The 18,488-nt window shown below is 42.5% G+C and overlaps 1 protein-coding gene across 3 annotated transcripts in view; it reads left to right on the top strand.

Annotated features, from left to right (window-relative positions):
* Positions 1 to 18,488, top strand: part of AUTS2 (activator of transcription and developmental regulator AUTS2) — a 1,138,147-nt gene that overhangs the window by 802,023 nt on the left and 317,636 nt on the right. For all 3 annotated transcript variants that reach the window (XM_054589696.1, XM_054589694.1, XM_054589697.1), the window contains one exon: positions 15,036 to 15,065. In XM_054589696.1, the coding sequence (XP_054445671.1) occupies positions 15,036 to 15,065 (30 nt within the window). The remainder of the gene's footprint in view (positions 1 to 15,035; positions 15,066 to 18,488) is intronic.

Genomic DNA, 18,488 nt, shown 5'->3' with positions numbered 1-18,488 from the left:
GTTTTATAGATAAAAAGAAATATCGCTCTTTTTAATTTGCATTTCTTTGATTATTAGTGAAGTTGAACTTTTTTTCTTATGTTTATCAGCCATTTATAATTCCTCTTCTGTGAAGTGACCTCTCTGCTTTCGAAAGGAAGGATGAGTCTTCCCCGGAAGAGCTAGAGGAAAGGTGCTCCTGTGATCACCGCCACGGAGCCCTGGGGCCAGGAGTTGCGGGGGAGAGAATTAAGAGCCTCCTGGGACTGCCAGGCGACTTACCAAGTAGGCTTCTTCCCAAACCAGAGCACAGCTTTCTACACAGTCAGCCTGCAGTCGGCATTTGTTCTCTACCTGTTCATTTGTTAAGAAATATTTTGGATTTTTGAGAGGGGCTCTTTACATTCCACTCAAGCCAGTGCTTATAATTCTTTCCCAACCAGCCTGCTTGTTCAGTTTGGGTTTCTGCTCAGAGAGTCCCATTGGTTCACAGTGCACTGCTGTAGATCTTGCCTGAGTCTTTTACGATCCCTGCCATCCAGCCAGGAGCTGTGACTGCTCTGTAACCTTCGTAGATTTAAATCTGTGGCTCCCGTTCTCCTCTTAGTGTTACAGAGCAGCAGAGCCCATCCATACTGATGTCTTAATATCATTCTCTACTCCTTGGATTTATAGGGTGAAATAAACCCTCTGCCACAGAAGTGTTTATTGATTACTGAAGTACATAATAAAGCCAAAGAATAAAGTAAGACCAAGTAATCGGTCCTATTCCTGGGGGATGACTGTAAACCCTGGCCTCGGCAGCCTCTGAGGGCTGCCTTGTGCTTTGCAGCCAGGAGGCTCCCATTTCATTAGGCGTCCAAATAGTAAGCAGTAAATGATAGAAACCAGACTGAAAGAGTACACACTGTATGATTCCATTTATATAAAACGCTAGAAAATATACAAACTAATCTATAGTGACAGAAAGCAGATCATTTGTTGGAGAAGGGGCGTAGGCGGTATGGGCAGGGGGAAGAGCTGGGGGCGAACAAAGCACAAGGAAACTTGGGGGCAATGGATGTGCGCACCTCCGTCTGGATCGTGGTGATGGCTTCATGGGTGGATACATATGCGAAAATGGAGTAAATAGTGCCCTTTAAATATGGGCAATTTATCCATGTCATTTGTATTTCAATAAAGCCATGAAATAAAGCCACTAAAAAATAATAAACAGTATAAAGCTCACTTTATGCTGGGAAATTTTTCTCTTTCCTTAGGAAGCTGTATTTTAGGGAACATTTTGGAGGACTTATGAGACTGAATTTCACCTTCACGTTGGGATAAATGGGGGTTTCAGAAGACTGAATGGTACCATCAAAAATAAAATAAAAAGACAAAAAAAAAGGCAAGACAGCCCTCTTTCTCCATCTCTTTTTTCTTTTTTCCATCTGAACCTTAAGAGGGGGCTTTTCATACAACGTTTTGGTAAAACAAAAGAAGCTGAGCCCTTTGGAGAGAAGCGTCAGCTCTTTTCTTAGCCACCCCCCCCTGCCTTTGCATTCCCCCCACCCAGAGGACATGCTCTGTGCTAGAGAAAGAAGACTGTTCCCGAGTGTTGGCGGTCGAAAAGGGGACAGGCATTTTCAACACAAAGAGATGTTTGTTTTCCTTACATTTTAACTCTTAATTTTTGACACAGTGGGGAAGTCTAGCATGGCTGCCATTTACAATGTAACAGTGCCGTGGTGTTCCGATTGCCTCTGTCGCAGGGTGTGGTGACTGAAGGCCAGGAGACAAAGCAAATGAGGCCAGAGACAGTGCCTGCTGCTGAGGCGCTGGTCCATTTCTCTGTGTTCGAAGGTTTCTTTTTTCCGGCCTGATGAGGAGTCACTCAGGGAGACTGGAGCTGGAATTTGTACAACCTCTATTCAGTCCCCTTGATTTTAATCAGAAATACACAATTATTCTTTTCCTCCAAATAGGGAAACTCAATCCCCATTTTAAATTCAATTATTGTAATTGCAGCATTCAGAAAAATAGCACATTCATTTTCTAATAAGAGATTGTGGATACGAAATTACTGCATATAGTATGTCAAAACAGGAAACTTGAGACTGGCAGACCAGTGGGTGTTTTTATCTTGGCAATTTGTTGTGTGTTTTGTTTTTTTTTTTTACAGACAATTTATAGTAATCCTACCCTTCCTTGTTTATGATATATAGAAGGCCAGGTTTTCTTGCCATCCTGAAATAAAGACTGTTGTTAGGTACAATTTAACTTAAAATTCCAGTTATGAAGATGATGGATTCTAAGAGGGGCAATAGTGAAGCACCTAATAAAGAGAAAAAGAAAAAGGAATCAGTCTGACATGCTTTTGGATCCTCTTGAACCACCTTCTAATATTTGTAAATCAGTTTGTTTCAAGCCATATTTCTATTCCTTTAGCTGTGTTTTTCACTATCTTGCATTTTAAAAACAAAAATGCTGGTTGATGGGATGTTGATAATGTGGCCATTATGTTTCAGTAATATGAGAGCACCGTTTTCCGTTTCCCCACTCAATTCCCGTTGCTTTTGTTGGCTTCAGGGTGAGTCAAATGTAAAAAGAAATATATTTGGATTTTGATTTTCCTGATTTTCTTAAAAGAGTATCCTTATCATCGGATTTCTTCATGTGTATGGCGTTATTTTCTTAGGAATCCCTTTTACCTCAAAGTTATTTCTATGTACTTCTCATAGACATTCCACCACTTTCAAACACTTTAGCATCTACTCCATTACCCACTGTATAGTTCTTGATGTCAAATACATACTTCCCATGACACTTTACCTCAGATATTTTGCTAATGTAATATATGAATCTACTCTTTCACATATATTTATTGAATATCTCCTAGGTGCCAGGTGTAGGAGGAACAGGCTATAAGCAAATTCTCAGATACATTTGGGGACACTGACCATGATGAAAATGCTGTAAACCAGCAGCTGAAATATGGCTAGAAAAGCCAGGGAAAGCGTTTGTATAGATGGGAGAGGGAACAGACATTCTGTGTGTCCCAGAGGGGAGGAGAGTTTGAATTGTCGAGTGCCTACTGAGTGCCAAGCACTTTCATTATATTCTCTCAACCGATCCCCATTTTTGCAGTTACCAAACTTAATGCTCCAGGAAGTTTTATCTCCTCCCAAGGTTACTCTGTTGGTTAATTCTGTTAGATCAATCCCTAAATAAGCCTTGCATATCAATAAGGCTTGTGCACAGGGCTATCCAAGTAGTAGTTCCTTATTCTGATCAGTCAGAATCTCTGGACAGTCTTCAAAATGGCTGGCTTCCTTGTTTTACCAATAATCACTTGATGTTTTTAATATCCATCTTGTCTATTTGTTTATTCTGCCAATTTTAATTTGAATGAACATCTTAATAATGTCAAGCCCATGCCCTTACTGCACTATGCATAACCTACAAGTTTAGACCGTAAATCTTAATATCTATGCATTCTACTTTAGTCACTTCTATACAAGTTTCTGACTATTATTTGACTGAAGCATAAATCCAAATTGTATCCACCAAAATTTTTTGCATCAACATTCTAAAGGAATGCTTAAGAAATTGAATTCTAAAGGGTCTTGCCTTGTTGGTATTTCATTGGTGAAATGAAGCTATTTGTTACCAGAAAGATTCCTATTGTTTTCTTTAAGAGAGAATGATAGTTTCCGTTTTTGTTTGTTTCCGTTGTTGTTTCTGTTTTCGTATAGTATCAAGTCTTCAAACACCTCCTGAGCAGAAATCCTTGCAGAATATGATTTTCCCTCTGGCAATAAAATGACAAAAGTAATGAAACCCAACATTTAAGTAACTATTGTTACCTCATTTCTAAGTGTGATATAGCATATCTTTTTTGAAAGAGTTGGAAGAAATAAAACAGAGTCTTTTTTTTTCTGGCTCCTTTCACATGCTTGAACTCATTTAATTCTCACAAAAATCCTGCAGAGTATATTATCATCCCCATTTACATGTGAAAAAAAAAGTTAGGCTACAAGAAGTTAAGTACCTTTCCCAAGAGTGCATTGCTGCTAAGTGGAGGGGTCAGAATTTGAACCTAGGTCAGCCGCAGATTGAACGGGCACTTCCCTGAGCCAGGCTGTGTGCTAGGTCCTCCTCTTGAGGGAGAGCTGTCAGGGATTGAGTAGAAATGTGTGGCTGACGGCTGCATTCACTGCTGCTTATGGTCGTTGCTCCCACTTTTCAGTTTCTGCTTGACTCTACCCTTTGCCAAGCAGTCAATCAGCAAGATGTTTCTTCAAGTAGTTTCTTTGGATAGTGAATGAGAGAGAGTGAGATAGTATATTGTACTTGTTGGGAACATGAACTTAAGCATGAACAGAACGGAGTTCAAGAACTGCCTCTGCCCTTAGAAGCCTTAACTTCTTGATAATGGAGGGCTTGTAACACTTCCCTCCCAGGCTGGTGTCAGGACATTCTTTTAAAATGACGGATAGCTGTTGGCTGACATTTGTTAGGGGAAGTGTTCTGAGATAGCTCCTATGGAGAATTTCTCCCCTGAAAGAACCATGTTACAGTGAAATGCAATTTAGGAACCAGCCTTTTCCAAAATAGCAGCTCAAAACTGCTCTGCTCTCTGGAATCTCCTCTTTCTCCTTTTGCCTGAGGAGGACATTGTCCCTTTGGCAGGGACTTGAATCACGAAAGTGCTGCTTAGCAGGAGCTACACTCAGTGCTTCACAACCTTAGGGACTGGAAGGAAGAATGGTTTACAGCAGCTTCGTTACCTGGGGAAAAAGAACTGAGTCAAAGGCACTTTAAGAAAGGTGCTTTTACTTTGAGTGTTGGAGAAAATAGAACAATTACCTATTGAAGGCAAAGTGGATGAAAAAAACACCTCTGTTCATGCTATCCTGATCATTTAATCTATTCAGATTCATTCTGCCTTTCTGAAGGTGATTCAAGAGAAACTGTCTGTTCTTCCTGGCCTCACAGTTTCTTCCCCAGGCGAGGCAGGGCACATGGCAGTTGCCAGAGGTTCCCAACTAATGACGGACATTTTCTACTCCTGGAGGAGGCTCCTCTCAGGGCTTGAGCTTCACGCAGAGTATCACAAATAAGAAATGCATAGGAGGGAGGAGGAATCCATAAATCATCAAGTGTTTATTGGGCATCTTTTAGGGTCCTGAAACTACGCTGGGCCCTGTGATGGTTCCAGGGATGGCCGGATCGCTCTCTCGAGGAGCTCAGCATCAGCTGGGGGAGCAAGACTTACATATGTGAAATCAGTGAAGAATTGTATTCTATCTAAATTAGATTTCCAGCACCTGGTGTGCCTACGCTTAAAAAAACATATATATACTCTTTGTTGATGAATGAATGAATAACTTCTAACATCTACTGAGTGCTTTCTATGTGTCAGGCACTATTTTACACCTTTTTGTGTTAATTATATATTTATTATATATTTTATTATTATTATATATTTATTAACTCACTGAATGCTCTAGACAACCTGGGAGGTATATACTATCAACAGCCCCATTTGATAGATAATGAAACTGAGGCACAGAGAGGTTAAGACACTAACCAGAGGTCCTACAGCTCATATGTGGTAGAGCCAGGATTTGACCTTAAGCACCCTCCCCTCCCCAAAACTGCTTGGACCCACCCTGTGTGCTTGGCCTGCCTCTCCCCTGGCCCCACCAGGCCTCTCATTTGTAGTTTCTCTTATTGAGCACATTTCTAAACGAGGACGGTGGTTCCGCTTTAAGGACATACAAATGGCTTGCCCTCACCTGTCAAGCATGATCCTTGTATTTTACCAGGCCCATTATGAACGCAATCTTTCTGTCGAAAATTTGCATACCTCCTTTCTTGAAAAGTAATGACAGCAATTTCTTTCCCTCCGCTCACTTTCTGAGTGTCTCATTTAACGGCACCTGTGAAACCGACAGGCACAGAGATGAGAAGTGAAAGAGAGCAGTTGATTAAATCATCATCAAGTCGGGCCTCAGAAAGTCAATTCTGCTTGCCGTCTGCAATGATATCCTTTTATCTTAAAGTAATGAGCTATGGCACTTTTGCATCGGGTAATGCGATAAGTTCTATTAGCATGTTCCATTTGCCTCACAAGCAAGGGCAAGTCATTTTAGCTAGCTCATATCACTGCAATCAAAGCAATTGGCTTCCCAGGCAGAGAAGAAAGGGAAAAGGCTCAGGGTGATTTCTATGGATCACAACACAGCGGAAAAAATAGACTCTTGTATTATTTTAACCCATAACATACTTTTCCTTTTTACTCATCAGAAAATTTGGGTTTTATTAGCTCACACAGGATTCTGAAAGAACCAGGCTTTAGTTGAAGCAAACCAAGGGAGCTCCAGCCCCACCCAAAGGAACAAGCAACTCTGATCCAGAAAAGAAAAAGGGCAGCACTCCAGGGTCACATAGAATACCACCAACGAACACGGAAAGATGTGTCTTCCTGCTAATAACACTGTGGTCTCATAATACAGTCTTGCTTCATGCCATCTTCAAAGTCATTTGTAATAGGTCCCTAGGCAGGTACGGATTAATGCTATTGATGACTTAGAATCAGTAAATCAATGACAAAGAGGGAAAGGGTCTGGTGCTTAAGCTTAAAAGAAATCTCTTACAAATCACCCAGCCCTGGACTGAGTTTTACCTTTGGACAAGAGATTCATTTTTCTTATTTTGCCAACCACTGAGGCTTGTGGGCTCTGGGTTTTAAATAAATTTCATCTTCAGAGTTTATGTATGTTTATACTTGGCAGCATGGGACTTCCTTTCTTCTAAGGGTAAAAAAAAGTGCTGAACTCTCTAAAAATTTGTGAAATATCCACTTCTTTTCCTACTTCCAAACATCCAGCGATATTTTAATGAGCTAAGTGGAAATTTACAGCATACATAGTGTTTTATGAAATATACCTGAATTTCAAAGGGACAAAAAGAAAAATACTGAAAATTGATTTGCGAGCTTTAGAACTTCAGGTTTGAACAAAATGATCTGTCAACATATTTTTACTTCTAATGAACAGTCAGAATGAACCTAGCACATAGTAGACATTTTTAAATTATTTATTGAATGAAATTGTGTGATCATCCAAAAGACCCTGGAGGGAGAATAGGAAGTGTTCCCTTAGCCCCTCAGATCACATTGGTCATTTGAGCTCTAGCCAGTGCAAGCTGAGAACTTGCAAAAATGCCAGGTTCTGAGGACTCCCCATGTGGGAATGATGGCTTACGAACAGAGAATTCCAGGAGCTCCTGAAAGCTTACTCTCTGCAATACCTCAACAACTGAACATCGGTGGACCTTATATGATTTTCAAACGTGCTTATTTTGTAACTGCCAGAAACTTTATTTTTTAAACTAGTGTTTGGCATACAAATCTTTTGATTAGGCTTTCATTTTTTCCGAGCAGTTTTACTTGATCGTACAGTTCTTGTGGACATAGAGAGGAGGAGGAGGAACCAATGACATTTTGTAATCAGTAAGAATGCCTCAAACTATTTCAGGATTAAACTTCTTTATTTCTAGGACTCCAATATCTTTAAATTTCACTTAAAGTCCAAACCCACTGTGAGGGGGATGTAAACAATGTTCAGTGAGAGCTTTGTGGAGTGTCAGGAGACGGACACCATCGGAGTTGCTGCATGTGGCACGCAGGGGCTGCCTGTTTTGCATGCACACAGAGTTGGGCAGATGAGAAGATGAGGGTAGACATGTTTTTAGTCACCGTGCTGCCACCTCACTTTCTTCAATAAGAAAATAAGTGTCATGTTTTCTGCAGGTGGCTTCTTCTGAAATTGCTTTTAGGTGAGGGATGCTTTACGGGCTTAGATAAACCGCCTGGCCCAAAGGGGAATCGATTTGTTTCGTCACTGGCAAAGTTAAATTGTACCTGATGTTAGATGTTGTAGTTTACAAGTTGGGGTCCTCCCTCATTTTCCTCTAATTTCCTTTAGGCAGAAAGAAGAATAAAATAACTTTATTCAGCGATGGTGTTCAGCTCTGACATCTTTGGTGGCAATGATAAATGGATTTGAGATACGAAATAACTGTTCCAGCAAGGTCCATTGAGCAGAATAGAGAGTAATGCCCTCCTCAATGTCATTGTATGTGATATATTCAATGATTGCCACTTTCTGCTTAAGAATGCATTCCATCACAAGGTACCTAGAATTCCATCTTGCTCCTTCATTCTGAATGAGGCAGAGAGGTGTTGCAGGCCTTGACTTATTTCAATTTGGATCAGACTCTTAAAACACAGATATTGAGATTCCCAAATGGAAATGAGAAATGTTTCCTTTTGAGAAAATACAATAAAATCATAACCACATCATTTCTGGGCCTTTTAATGGAAAAGATTTTCTTCTGGGCCCCAACTCTAGGCTTTGCTGGCTATTTTAACCCTGCCCACTGTAGTCAAATATGCATCCCATTGTATTGGATTAAGAGTTCAGTTAATCTATGTTTTTTGTGCCTTCTTTCTTTGGAGTTTACTTGTCTTTTGAATCATTGTTTGCTTGTGCTGCATGGAGTCAGCCACATTTTGAAGAATTCTAAAGAAGAATGTGATAAATTTATCAATATGATTGAGCACCTACCATGTCCTAAGGCCTGGATAGACAAAGATGAGCAAGGCATTGCCCTTACCTATGTGGGGATCACTCTCTAGTAGAGAAGACGTGTGGCAAACAGTGAAATACAGTTTGTAAAGGATTGGAGATGGAAGTAATTAATTATTTTAAAAAGTATTAAAATTCCTAGAATTCTTAGTTCTAAGAAAAATATTGGAACATTCACTGTGCTTTTAGAGACGCATTAAATTTTTTTGGTTAAAACTTGGTGGAATGGAAATCCAGGCAGAGAGAATTGTTAAGTGCAAAGATCGTAAGAGCTGAGGGTGTGACCAAGTATGCCCAGGTGTGGCTAAAGCAAGGAATGTGTTAGGATAGTGCTACTCAAGAGTGTGGATACAGACCACGGCCAGTCCATGAGCTATATGGAACAAGTCTGCTATGAGATCAGTATGATAGTTGAGAGTAAGCATTTGGAAACTTTTATGGCAATTCAATAGAGTAATTTTATATCCCTTCACTCAAATAACATATTTTCATATATCTTTGTTTTTATTTTTATTTTTCTAGCAATTTATTTTTTCTGTATATTACAAAAATATTGATTCACAATGTATTGGAAATTAAAGAAAACAAAATAAAATGAAAACAAATGATCCCTCTCGACAGAAAGTCTGAGAAGCACTGTGTCGAAGGAGTGGTAAGAAGCTGAGAGTGGGGAAGCTGGAAACAACGTGAAGACCTTTTCATTGCCCTGTACGCCAGGGGAAGTGTCATGATCAAATAGAAATTTAGGAAATCTGCTGTGGTCCGTAAAGACTTAGATTAGAAAGGGAAGGCCTGGAGAGAAGATGGGCCTCTTGTAATGATAAAATAAAAGCCAGAACTAAAGTAGTGTCCATGACCATGGAGATGGAGAGGATTTAAAAGGATCAATAAAGTGGGGTGAGCAAGGAAGGTAAGCCTGCTCAAGGATGATAACAAGACTCTTCACTTAGGCAGCTGAGTGATTGCACAGTGATGCATGAGAGCAGCATGGGAGAGGGGCAGGTTTGGGGTAAGCAAAGGTTGGTGAGTCTAGATTTAGATGGACACTTGAGTCTGAGGTGTTTACTGGGCTTGAGGAAGGGCGATTAGCACACAGAAACATATCGATAATAGTTAACATTAATTGTCTGCACGTACTTGTACCATGCGTTGTCTAAGTTGTTTACCTATATAAACTCATTTTATACTCATCTTCTTATGAGGGGAATGCCATGATTGCCCACATTTATGGGTAAGTAAACTGAGATACAGAGAGTTTAAATAACTTTTCCAAAGTCACAGATCTGGCAAATGGTGGGCATAGGGATTTTTAGTTTCAACATATAAATGATAGATGGAACCAAGGGAATCTTTAAGTACTTGCCTGGAAATCTTCTAGAAACAACAGAACTGCATGTGCAACTCTGGGGAGACAGTGACATTGAAGAATATGCAGAAAAAGAAGGGCCATGAAAAGACACGAGGAAAAAAAAACCAGCATTAGTGAATGTGTACAAGGGAAAAATTCTGGATGTTCAGTTGGAACAGTCCAAATACCCAGCACTAGGGAACTTTTTAACTAGATTATATACAATTCATACAGTGGATTGCAGTGCAGCCTTTTTACAGGGAAAATTTTACTTACTAAACTAAAATATGTTGCATATTATATAAAAACAAAGCAAGTTACAAAATAGTAGGATTTTATTGCTTAAAATGTGTATAGATGAAGGGTAGGAGGAACAGAGAAAACACTAGAAAGAATTATACAAATATGTTAACAGTGTTTATTTTATGGATGGTAGATTGATGGGTGATTTTTTTAAATTGTAGTAAATGTATATTTTTAAAAGGAAAAACTATTAGGTTGGTTGGTTGGTTGGTTGGTTGAAGAGTTTAAGGAGTGGGACACTCTGGGAAAAGAAGGACGTGCCTCCAAGGGTTCAAGTCTGATTTGTGAAGCTAGAGGGAGGAGAAGGTATGATGAGGTGGATGGGGATGTGTTGGAATGGCTTCATATACTTAAGTGAGAAACTAGCCCCTTTCTAATTCTGCATTTGAGGCATGTGGTTTGAGTTTCATGTCTCCTGTTTCCCTCTTTTGTCTGTGGTGGGTTTGGGTGTATCTTTATCTGAAGGCTTAGTGACCAAGAATTTCCCCCTGGCTGGGGTATAAGGACGGGTTGTTTCTTTTCATTTCTTGCTTTTAAAGTGGGGGAAAATATTTTCAGCTTTTCACAAAGGGCTTTGAAATCTAGTCATGGAGAGTACTCTGTCACCTGAAACTGGTCATTAGTGTGCAACCTGTTTGCTAATAAACCAATACAGGACCCTGGTGTCAAAATGCTTAAAACGGTCAAATCAGCTGGGACCCTGTTTCTGCATTTGACATGCCTTTTCCATTTCCCAGCCTCATGCAGAACATAAACCTGAATGAGGAGGTGGCTCAACGTGAACTCTGATAAATTGCAGTGGGTATCTAGGGATTGGGGAGCAGACACTTCTTCTTTTAACCTTTCAAGACCAAGACTCATATGGCCCAAAATCCACCATGTATTGAACTTAAGGTATGAAAGCTGTACAGTGTATTAAATGTGAATTTGAGACCAGGAATTCTACCCACACTGACTCTATAAAACAGCCTCCCTTTTTCATAAAGCAGGCCCATAAACCGCTGCCAGCGAAGCAGAAAGACTCCTTAGGTCCATGGCTTGCTTTCCGTCTGGAGTTGTCAACAAACCCCCTTTATGAGTGGAATAGACCTCTTGTATGTGTCGAGCTTCTGGCTTTTTACAGAGTGTGTTAGGAGCCAGGCTAGGCAAACGTTAGGCGCTGTTTGCTGAGTGCATTTATTGCCTTTGCATAATTTATGAGCTGGAGGGGTTGACCATCATTCGTCTCTGCCAGGGGCTGGCACTCGAGGCTCCAGAGAGCGGAGCTGTAAATTGGATGGTGTGCTCCTGCTGAGCTCACGGCAAAGTCCTCGGGTCAGTATGGGAATTTAATACCAGAAATGGAACTGTTTTCTCAGCACACCATGTGGGCCCCAGTGCAGCAGAGACTGTTTTGGCAGACTCTGCGACTGGCCTTGTCGAGGAGCTGTCACTCACCCGGCATGTTGTGTGGGGAGCCTGGGCATTTTTAATCGGCTTGGCATCCGTGCTGTTTCCATAATGGATACCAGTAGGTCTCAGTTCTCCACCATATGCTTAACTCTGGAGACAAGGTGCTTCTGGGTATATCAGTAATTACTTGATGCGGAATTAAGTGGACCTTGAAATTAGAACTGGACTGTTGGAAAGCAGGAAGCTTAACACTTGGATAGAAGTAACCATTCCCTGGGACACACTGCTGTTAGGAGCGGGGTGGGGGGTGGACAGTGATGGTTCTTTCCCGACCTCCCTACTCCTTCTGGCCCCTGCACACCAGTCCTTGGGGATGTGGGCAGATGCTATGCCACTGCCTTCAGCTGTCATTGATTACCTCACAGGACAGGCTGTGAACATCTGGGAACGTGAGCCTGCCTGGCAAAACCCTCTTCTCTCTTCCACACCCCTCCTGAAGCATGCTTTGTCACTCTTGAAAATGTGCCCAGAACTTGGGAACCTCAAGGAAGGTTTAATTAAAGGCAATGGAAAAATCAAACAATTAGAACTTTTGTTCCCGATCTGTCTGTTGTTTTTAGGCCTTCAGAGTCTTCATGTCACCTATTTTCTTTGTCTACCTGTTCAACTTTTTATAGTAGAGAAATCTACTTACCAGGCAAAAGAAAGTAAGTTTAGACCATCTGGGATTGGAAGGTTGGTTGAAAATAATGCAGTTGTACCCGGTTAAAGCACTGTCTCTAAAACTCTGATAACCCTATGGCACTGAGGAGCCAGTGGAAAAAGAGAATGTTATAACCCTCCAGTCTATAAAGTTGTGCTGTGAGTATCTAGATGCTTATAGTGTGCAGAGAGCTTAGGCTGGAAAGAGGCAGTCGTCTCCAAATTGTGTCTTACAATACCAAGATGTCCATTTGGAAGAGGTTTTTGTTATTTTCAACTGAAAACATTCTAACAGTGGTTTAAACATTGAGGTAACTAATTATCTGACCAAAAAAGTCCAGAGGCAGGCTGCTCTGAGGCTGGTTCAAGTGGCTCAGTTGTGCCAGGGTTTCTCTTCCTTTAGCCTCTTCATCTTGTTTTTGTACTTAGACTTTTAGCCTCCTTTTTGCAAGATGGCTGCCACAGATCTAGACATCACGTCATCATGAGATCACGTTCAAAGGCAAAAGCGCTTCCTGCTTTTCTCCCTTTTTTGAAAAGAGAAAAGTTTTCAGCAGACATTTCTTCAAGCCTCAACCAAAAGTATATCTGGTAGCCACCCTTAGCTGCAAGGAAATTTGGGGGAGAGAGAATATCTATCTGGCTTTTTTCAATCTCGAAATTGCGGGACAAGGTACGGACTAGAGAGAAAGGATTGTGAATGGCTATGGCTGTCTAGCCAGTAGTGACTGCTGTATAAGCAAATTTATTTTCTGTTTCTGTTCATAGCAGCATCAGCTCCCATATCCAGGTGGCCACACTAAAAAACCTTGGCATCATCCTACACTCATCTCTCTTACTTGCTTCCCATATCCATGTGTAATCAAGTCCTGTGGGTTCTACCTTCAGAATCTCTTTGCCATCTGTTCATCCCTTTCTCAAACCACACACCGTGCTGGCTTAAACAGTATAATGGTTGCCAGACTGGTGTTCCCATGTCCTGCATCTTTCCCCACAGCGCACTGCCTCTCCTCCACCACGGGAAGAGTCCTCTTCATCGAACATAGCTCTGATCACCCCACACCTGTGCTCGGGGTTTGTGTTCTAAGTCTATTTCTACTGTCACGTGCCACAACAAACAATGTTTCAGTCGACCAATATATATGGTGGTCCCATAAGATTATAAGCTGAAAAATGTTATCACCTAGTGACGTTGTAGCTGTTGTAATATTGCAGTGTGACTCGTTTCTGATGTGTTTAGGGGGACGCTTACGTAAACCAACCTATTGCACTTCCAGGCCTATGAAAGAATAGCACCTACTATTATGTACAGTACATAATATTGATACTTGTAACAGTTACAACTGTGTTCCTGGTTGATGTATTTTCTCTACTTTTTATTGTTTTTTTAGAGTGTACTCTTTCTCTTATTAGAAAAAAGCTTGCTGTAAAGCAGTATACGGTGTCACAGTGGCCACAACCTCATACGTCTCATGTTTACTGCGTCTCTTGACTGCATGATTTTCTCTTGTGCTTGATTTAATCTCATGTTGTGTTTTATATAGAAATGTGCTGTACAGGCTTGTAGCCTGGGAGCCACAGACTATACCACAGAGCCTAGGTGTGTAGTAGGCTCTGCTGTTTAGGTTTGTGTAAGTGCACTCTGTGATACTCACATAACAATGAAATCGCCAAACAAAACATTTCTCAGAAAATATCACTGTCGCCATGCAGTGCATGACTATACTGCTAAACTAAAAGCTACTTTAGGGCCAGTTCTATGCCTTGTTTGAATATCTGTCTAGCTTAGCAGTGCTTCTCAAGGATGGTTGAGTAAATGACTTGATATATTTATCTGCTGTGCAGTTACTATAACAAAACACATGCCCTTTTTGAAAATAAAATACTGTATAACAAAACATTCTTGTTTTTTTTTTAAAAAAAATTGTTTCTTGCCCTCTTTTCTTCTAGTAAGGAGCTTAGTGCTTTGGGTTTATTATCATTCTCTAGTTATCCCAAATCCAGCTCACCAGTTGGCGCTTGGGATCTGTTAGACATGGTGTGAGTCTACCACCATAAAACTTTTTTTTTTTTTTGCCTATATTGTTGATTTGTTACACTGAACTCTTCCCCTTGGCATGTTTTTTATAAGGAATATTCCCTCTGTTCTCTGGGCCTCTAAACCCTGGAAGAGCCAGCCATCCCTGGTGCTGAGCCTCAGCCATTATGTTCTCTTCCCTTCCAAGTCCACATGAGGGAATGCAGTGCCCAGAGGTTCACCTCTTGTCTTGTAGAAAAGCACCAGTAAAGAGACAGCCACCAACATTAGCAGAATGTAGAAGGTCTCCATTAAAGAATTGATTTTGCTCTGAATCCCATTGAATGATCTTGATTCACCTTAATCCTGAGGCTGGGTTGGCCCCTCAGTGGGCATCCCCTCTGCTTTACAGGGTGGGGGTGGGGGGGCGGGGGGGCGGGCTCCCTGGTGTGACAGAGTATAGGTGGTGCAGGAAATCAACACAGCAACTTCTCAGCATTTTGCTTCCTTTCTGTTTACTAGCACTTGAGCTGAAGAAACTCTTTCCAGCTCAGACGTTTTCTGTTGCCTTGTCTTACTTTTTTTCTCTGTATCAGAAACAAAAACCTACTCAATTTTTGCACTAACCCTTACTCTCTTGTTTTCCTTTTCTTTTCAGTGTGACAGCGACAGTGACCAGGAAGAGAAGGTAAGACGCCCCTCCCCCACAATGGTGGGCGCAGTACACAAGGCACTGAGCACTGTGGTTCTCCCACACACGGCTGCAGGTGGTGGGGTGCCAGCCTCCTGGTGGGTGACAGCACCTTTCTCTTCTGTAAAGACGGGCCTCATTCACACACTGACATTTCCCATGATAGGAAATAACATTGAATTTGCGAAGTCCACTTTTTTTAAACAAGTCCTTTAATATTGTACATATGTGACACTAAGTTTTTACTTTATAGAAAATTATAAAAGAGGAAATTATTTATTTTAATAGTCATCTGATTTTTTTTTAACCTTTGATTGGGACATTAAACATGCTAGCATGTGTTTATAATGTCCTGTTTTCATTTGTTTGACTGGCCGACATGCTTTTTCCTGCCGTTCTGTGCACATGGGCCTTCTTGATGGAAACGGTAGTGGTAACGTCCCTAGGAGTGTCATCCTGGGGTCAGGGCGGGCAGGGGCGTCGGATGGGAGCGGTTCTCTTCTCATCCAGGTGGGTGGCCAGGCGGGAGGGCCATTCTCCCAGCAGGTACATACGCTTGTTTCGAGGCTTACGGCCACCAGCCTTTGTGTGTCCAGTTCAACATGGATCAAGAAAGGAGCTCTATTTTTGAGCTTTCAGAAGATTGGATCACTGCCTGGTAAAGTGAACTTTCTGCTGCCTGAAACAAAGGGATTGTTCCTTTGGTCCTTCTCTCTAGATGTTCAAATCCCCCAACCAGATTTCTTTTCAACTTTATTCCTACTTTAAGTATTTCAAAAAGAGTTTCCTGAATATTATGGATTCTGTATTACTTGGCACCGAAAGGAAGGGACTCACCCTCCCTTCCCCAATTTCTAGACCTGTCCTGTGGAACTGGCTTTCCGGAGCCCTGTTTTGCGACTGTCTCCTCCTGCATGCTTGCTGATTTTACTCAGAATCTGCAGTTCACATATAGCGGGATCTTTCCATCAGCCCAGATTTTTCCCTCCTTCTCTGCTGCTAGCCTCCCAGAGAGATGTAAAGGCTCTTGTTCTGTACTGTTGTTAATTTGAATTCAGCATATGTAGCCTGTTATAAAATGCGAGACATCATCATTTGAGCAGGTCAAGCATATTCAGATGAAGACAAATGGTGCTTATTTGATTTCCTTAAAATCAGGAAATGAAAAAAGTGCTCTCTGGAGAAATCATGTTCTGCCTGACTTGGAGGATAGACCAATGCATGTCCCCCAGATAAGAACAGGCTCTCGCCCTGAGGTTTTTATCTCTGAAGGACGGCCAGGACTGTCAGCTTGCTGACATGTGCATTATCCATGTCATTTTAAACAAAGTGACCTATGGAAGGGTGTGCTGTGCTGTGACATGGTAATGGGCTGTTGGATGACAGCGAAAGTACACACTGAGAAGGGGGCTGTGGATTATTCTTTTGTTTAACTGACAAGTAGGAGCTTCCTAACTCCAGCCCCCGGAGTCTCAGCTCCCTAGGAGCAGGTCCCCTCATGTGTCAGGGCCAAGATGTGGTGGGTGCCAGAGGCACACGGACAGCAGCAGAGGGTCGGTGTTCAGGACGTGCCCGCTGGCACCATGGAGCCATCAGGCCACAGTCCCGTGTGGCCGTCGCCATCACAGGCACCCAGGGAGGGATGGCACGTTCTGCCCCTCCGGGAGCTCTTCTGCAAGTGATGGGTTGTCCCGCCTCCCATGGCGGTGGCACTTCTTCAAGGGGATAGGCCTTCTTTGGGGTTTCACAGCCGAGCAGACATTCTTCCTTTAGAAGGCACTGTGAATTCCAGAAGTGTCGCCGGTGTCCAGCAGTGGCAGAAAGTGATAAGGATGTCCAGTTTTGCATTCTGTGTGTGTCTTGATCAGCAGTCTCAACCTTAACTGCACGTCCAGTCACTAGGGAAGATGTAAAGTCCCAGCGCCTGGGCCTCTTCCCAGGCCCATTACCTCAGAATCTTTGGAGGTTTCTAGCACCACTTGTCTAGACGATCATCTAACTAGTAATATGGGGAATTACCAAAGCTGCCTGTGGTTTTCAGAGGTGTTTCCCACCTACTGAGAACACCTGAACTAATCCTTTCCAGGGACCTGAATTCCCAAGTCCTTGCTGTTCAGTCTCTGAGTACAGGAAGCAGCGAAGTGTCAGACAAGACTAATGGGTGGTGGGAAAGTAGGCAGCGCCCACCACTCACAGCTTAGGATGATTTCAGGGCAATGAGGAGAATAAGGACATGTTTTTAGGCAAGTCCACAAAACTGGGGGGATGACGGGATGGGGGAGGGGCGTCCGTCGTTTCTCCTGGGGACTGCGGCAGCCCTGCAGCTCCTCTTCGTCCTAACTGGGAGCTGCCCCACAGCCACACACATCGCCTGTCCCTGCTCCCCACCTTCCAGGCGTTCCTCCTGTGGCCTCCTGGCAGGAGCAGTCGGGACTCAAGCTGTGGTCATGACTGCTCCGCCGGTTATACTTAAGACTGTCGGGCTTCCTCTTTTGGACTGAGGTCGTGTGGTGTTTATCACTGGCTTTAATACCATCCCCCCAGACTTGTGCTCTGCTCCAGCACCAGGGCCGCTGTCAGCCTCCTCTGGGCCAGAGCCTCTTGCCTGGGCCCCTGTCAAAGCCCCGCAGCTAACGGAGGCTGCTTTCCTATGCCGCTTGGAGGATTCGCATTCAAATCTGAATTGCTAATGGTGGAAAAGACGCCACTCAGTGCCCTGGGATTCCTTCAGCAACCCCACCAGGGACACTGTTGGAGGCAGGAGTGAGACTTGTAGGGCACCCACTGGGATTTCTCTCTGGAAGACCTGTCATTCTCTTACTCCATAGGGATCTGCAGAACCAGCGGTCTAAAATTAGGGTACTGTATTTCACACAGCTGACTGAATTAAGATAAACTCTGCTTTCCTCCGATACGACGCTGTAATTTATAAAATGATACCCTTACTAATTAATGTGGAAGTGACTGGTAAAGGGGCGAAGAAAGCAGAGCATTCCATAAATGCTGAAGATGTACTTGTGCATGGAAAAGGCTTTGATGAGACACTCAGCAGAGCAACTCCTTAGCCTCCCCTCCCAGCCCTGAGAATACGTTTTACATAATATCAGAGAACCCGGAGGACTTCGGTGGAGTAGAAATTGGGTGGGATAGTAGAAAAGGCTGTGAACATTGCATCTTAGAGGTGCGGTCGTCTTCACTGTAGTTAGTGCAAAGAGGCCGCACTTGGCATCTCAGTCACCCAAATTAAGCCGTTATTCCAGTCCCCCACTCAAAATGAATTGGTATCGTGTGAACAAAGAGGCAACACACATACTTCCCCATATCTGACCTATATTTTCTCTTGCTCCCTCCCTCTACCAATGGCAGAAGGCTATTATGCCATACAACACCCTCCTGTTTGGTTATGAAATTAATGTGAAG

This window comes from Pteronotus mesoamericanus, unplaced genomic scaffold, assembly GCF_021234165.1.
Source record: "Pteronotus mesoamericanus isolate MK-2021 breed Mesoamerican mustached bat unplaced genomic scaffold, CSHL_Meso_final scaffold_167, whole genome shotgun sequence".
In the NCBI taxonomy this organism is placed as follows: domain Eukaryota; kingdom Metazoa; phylum Chordata; class Mammalia; order Chiroptera; family Mormoopidae; genus Pteronotus; species Pteronotus mesoamericanus.
This window is presented reverse-complemented; position numbering and strand designations above follow the sequence as displayed.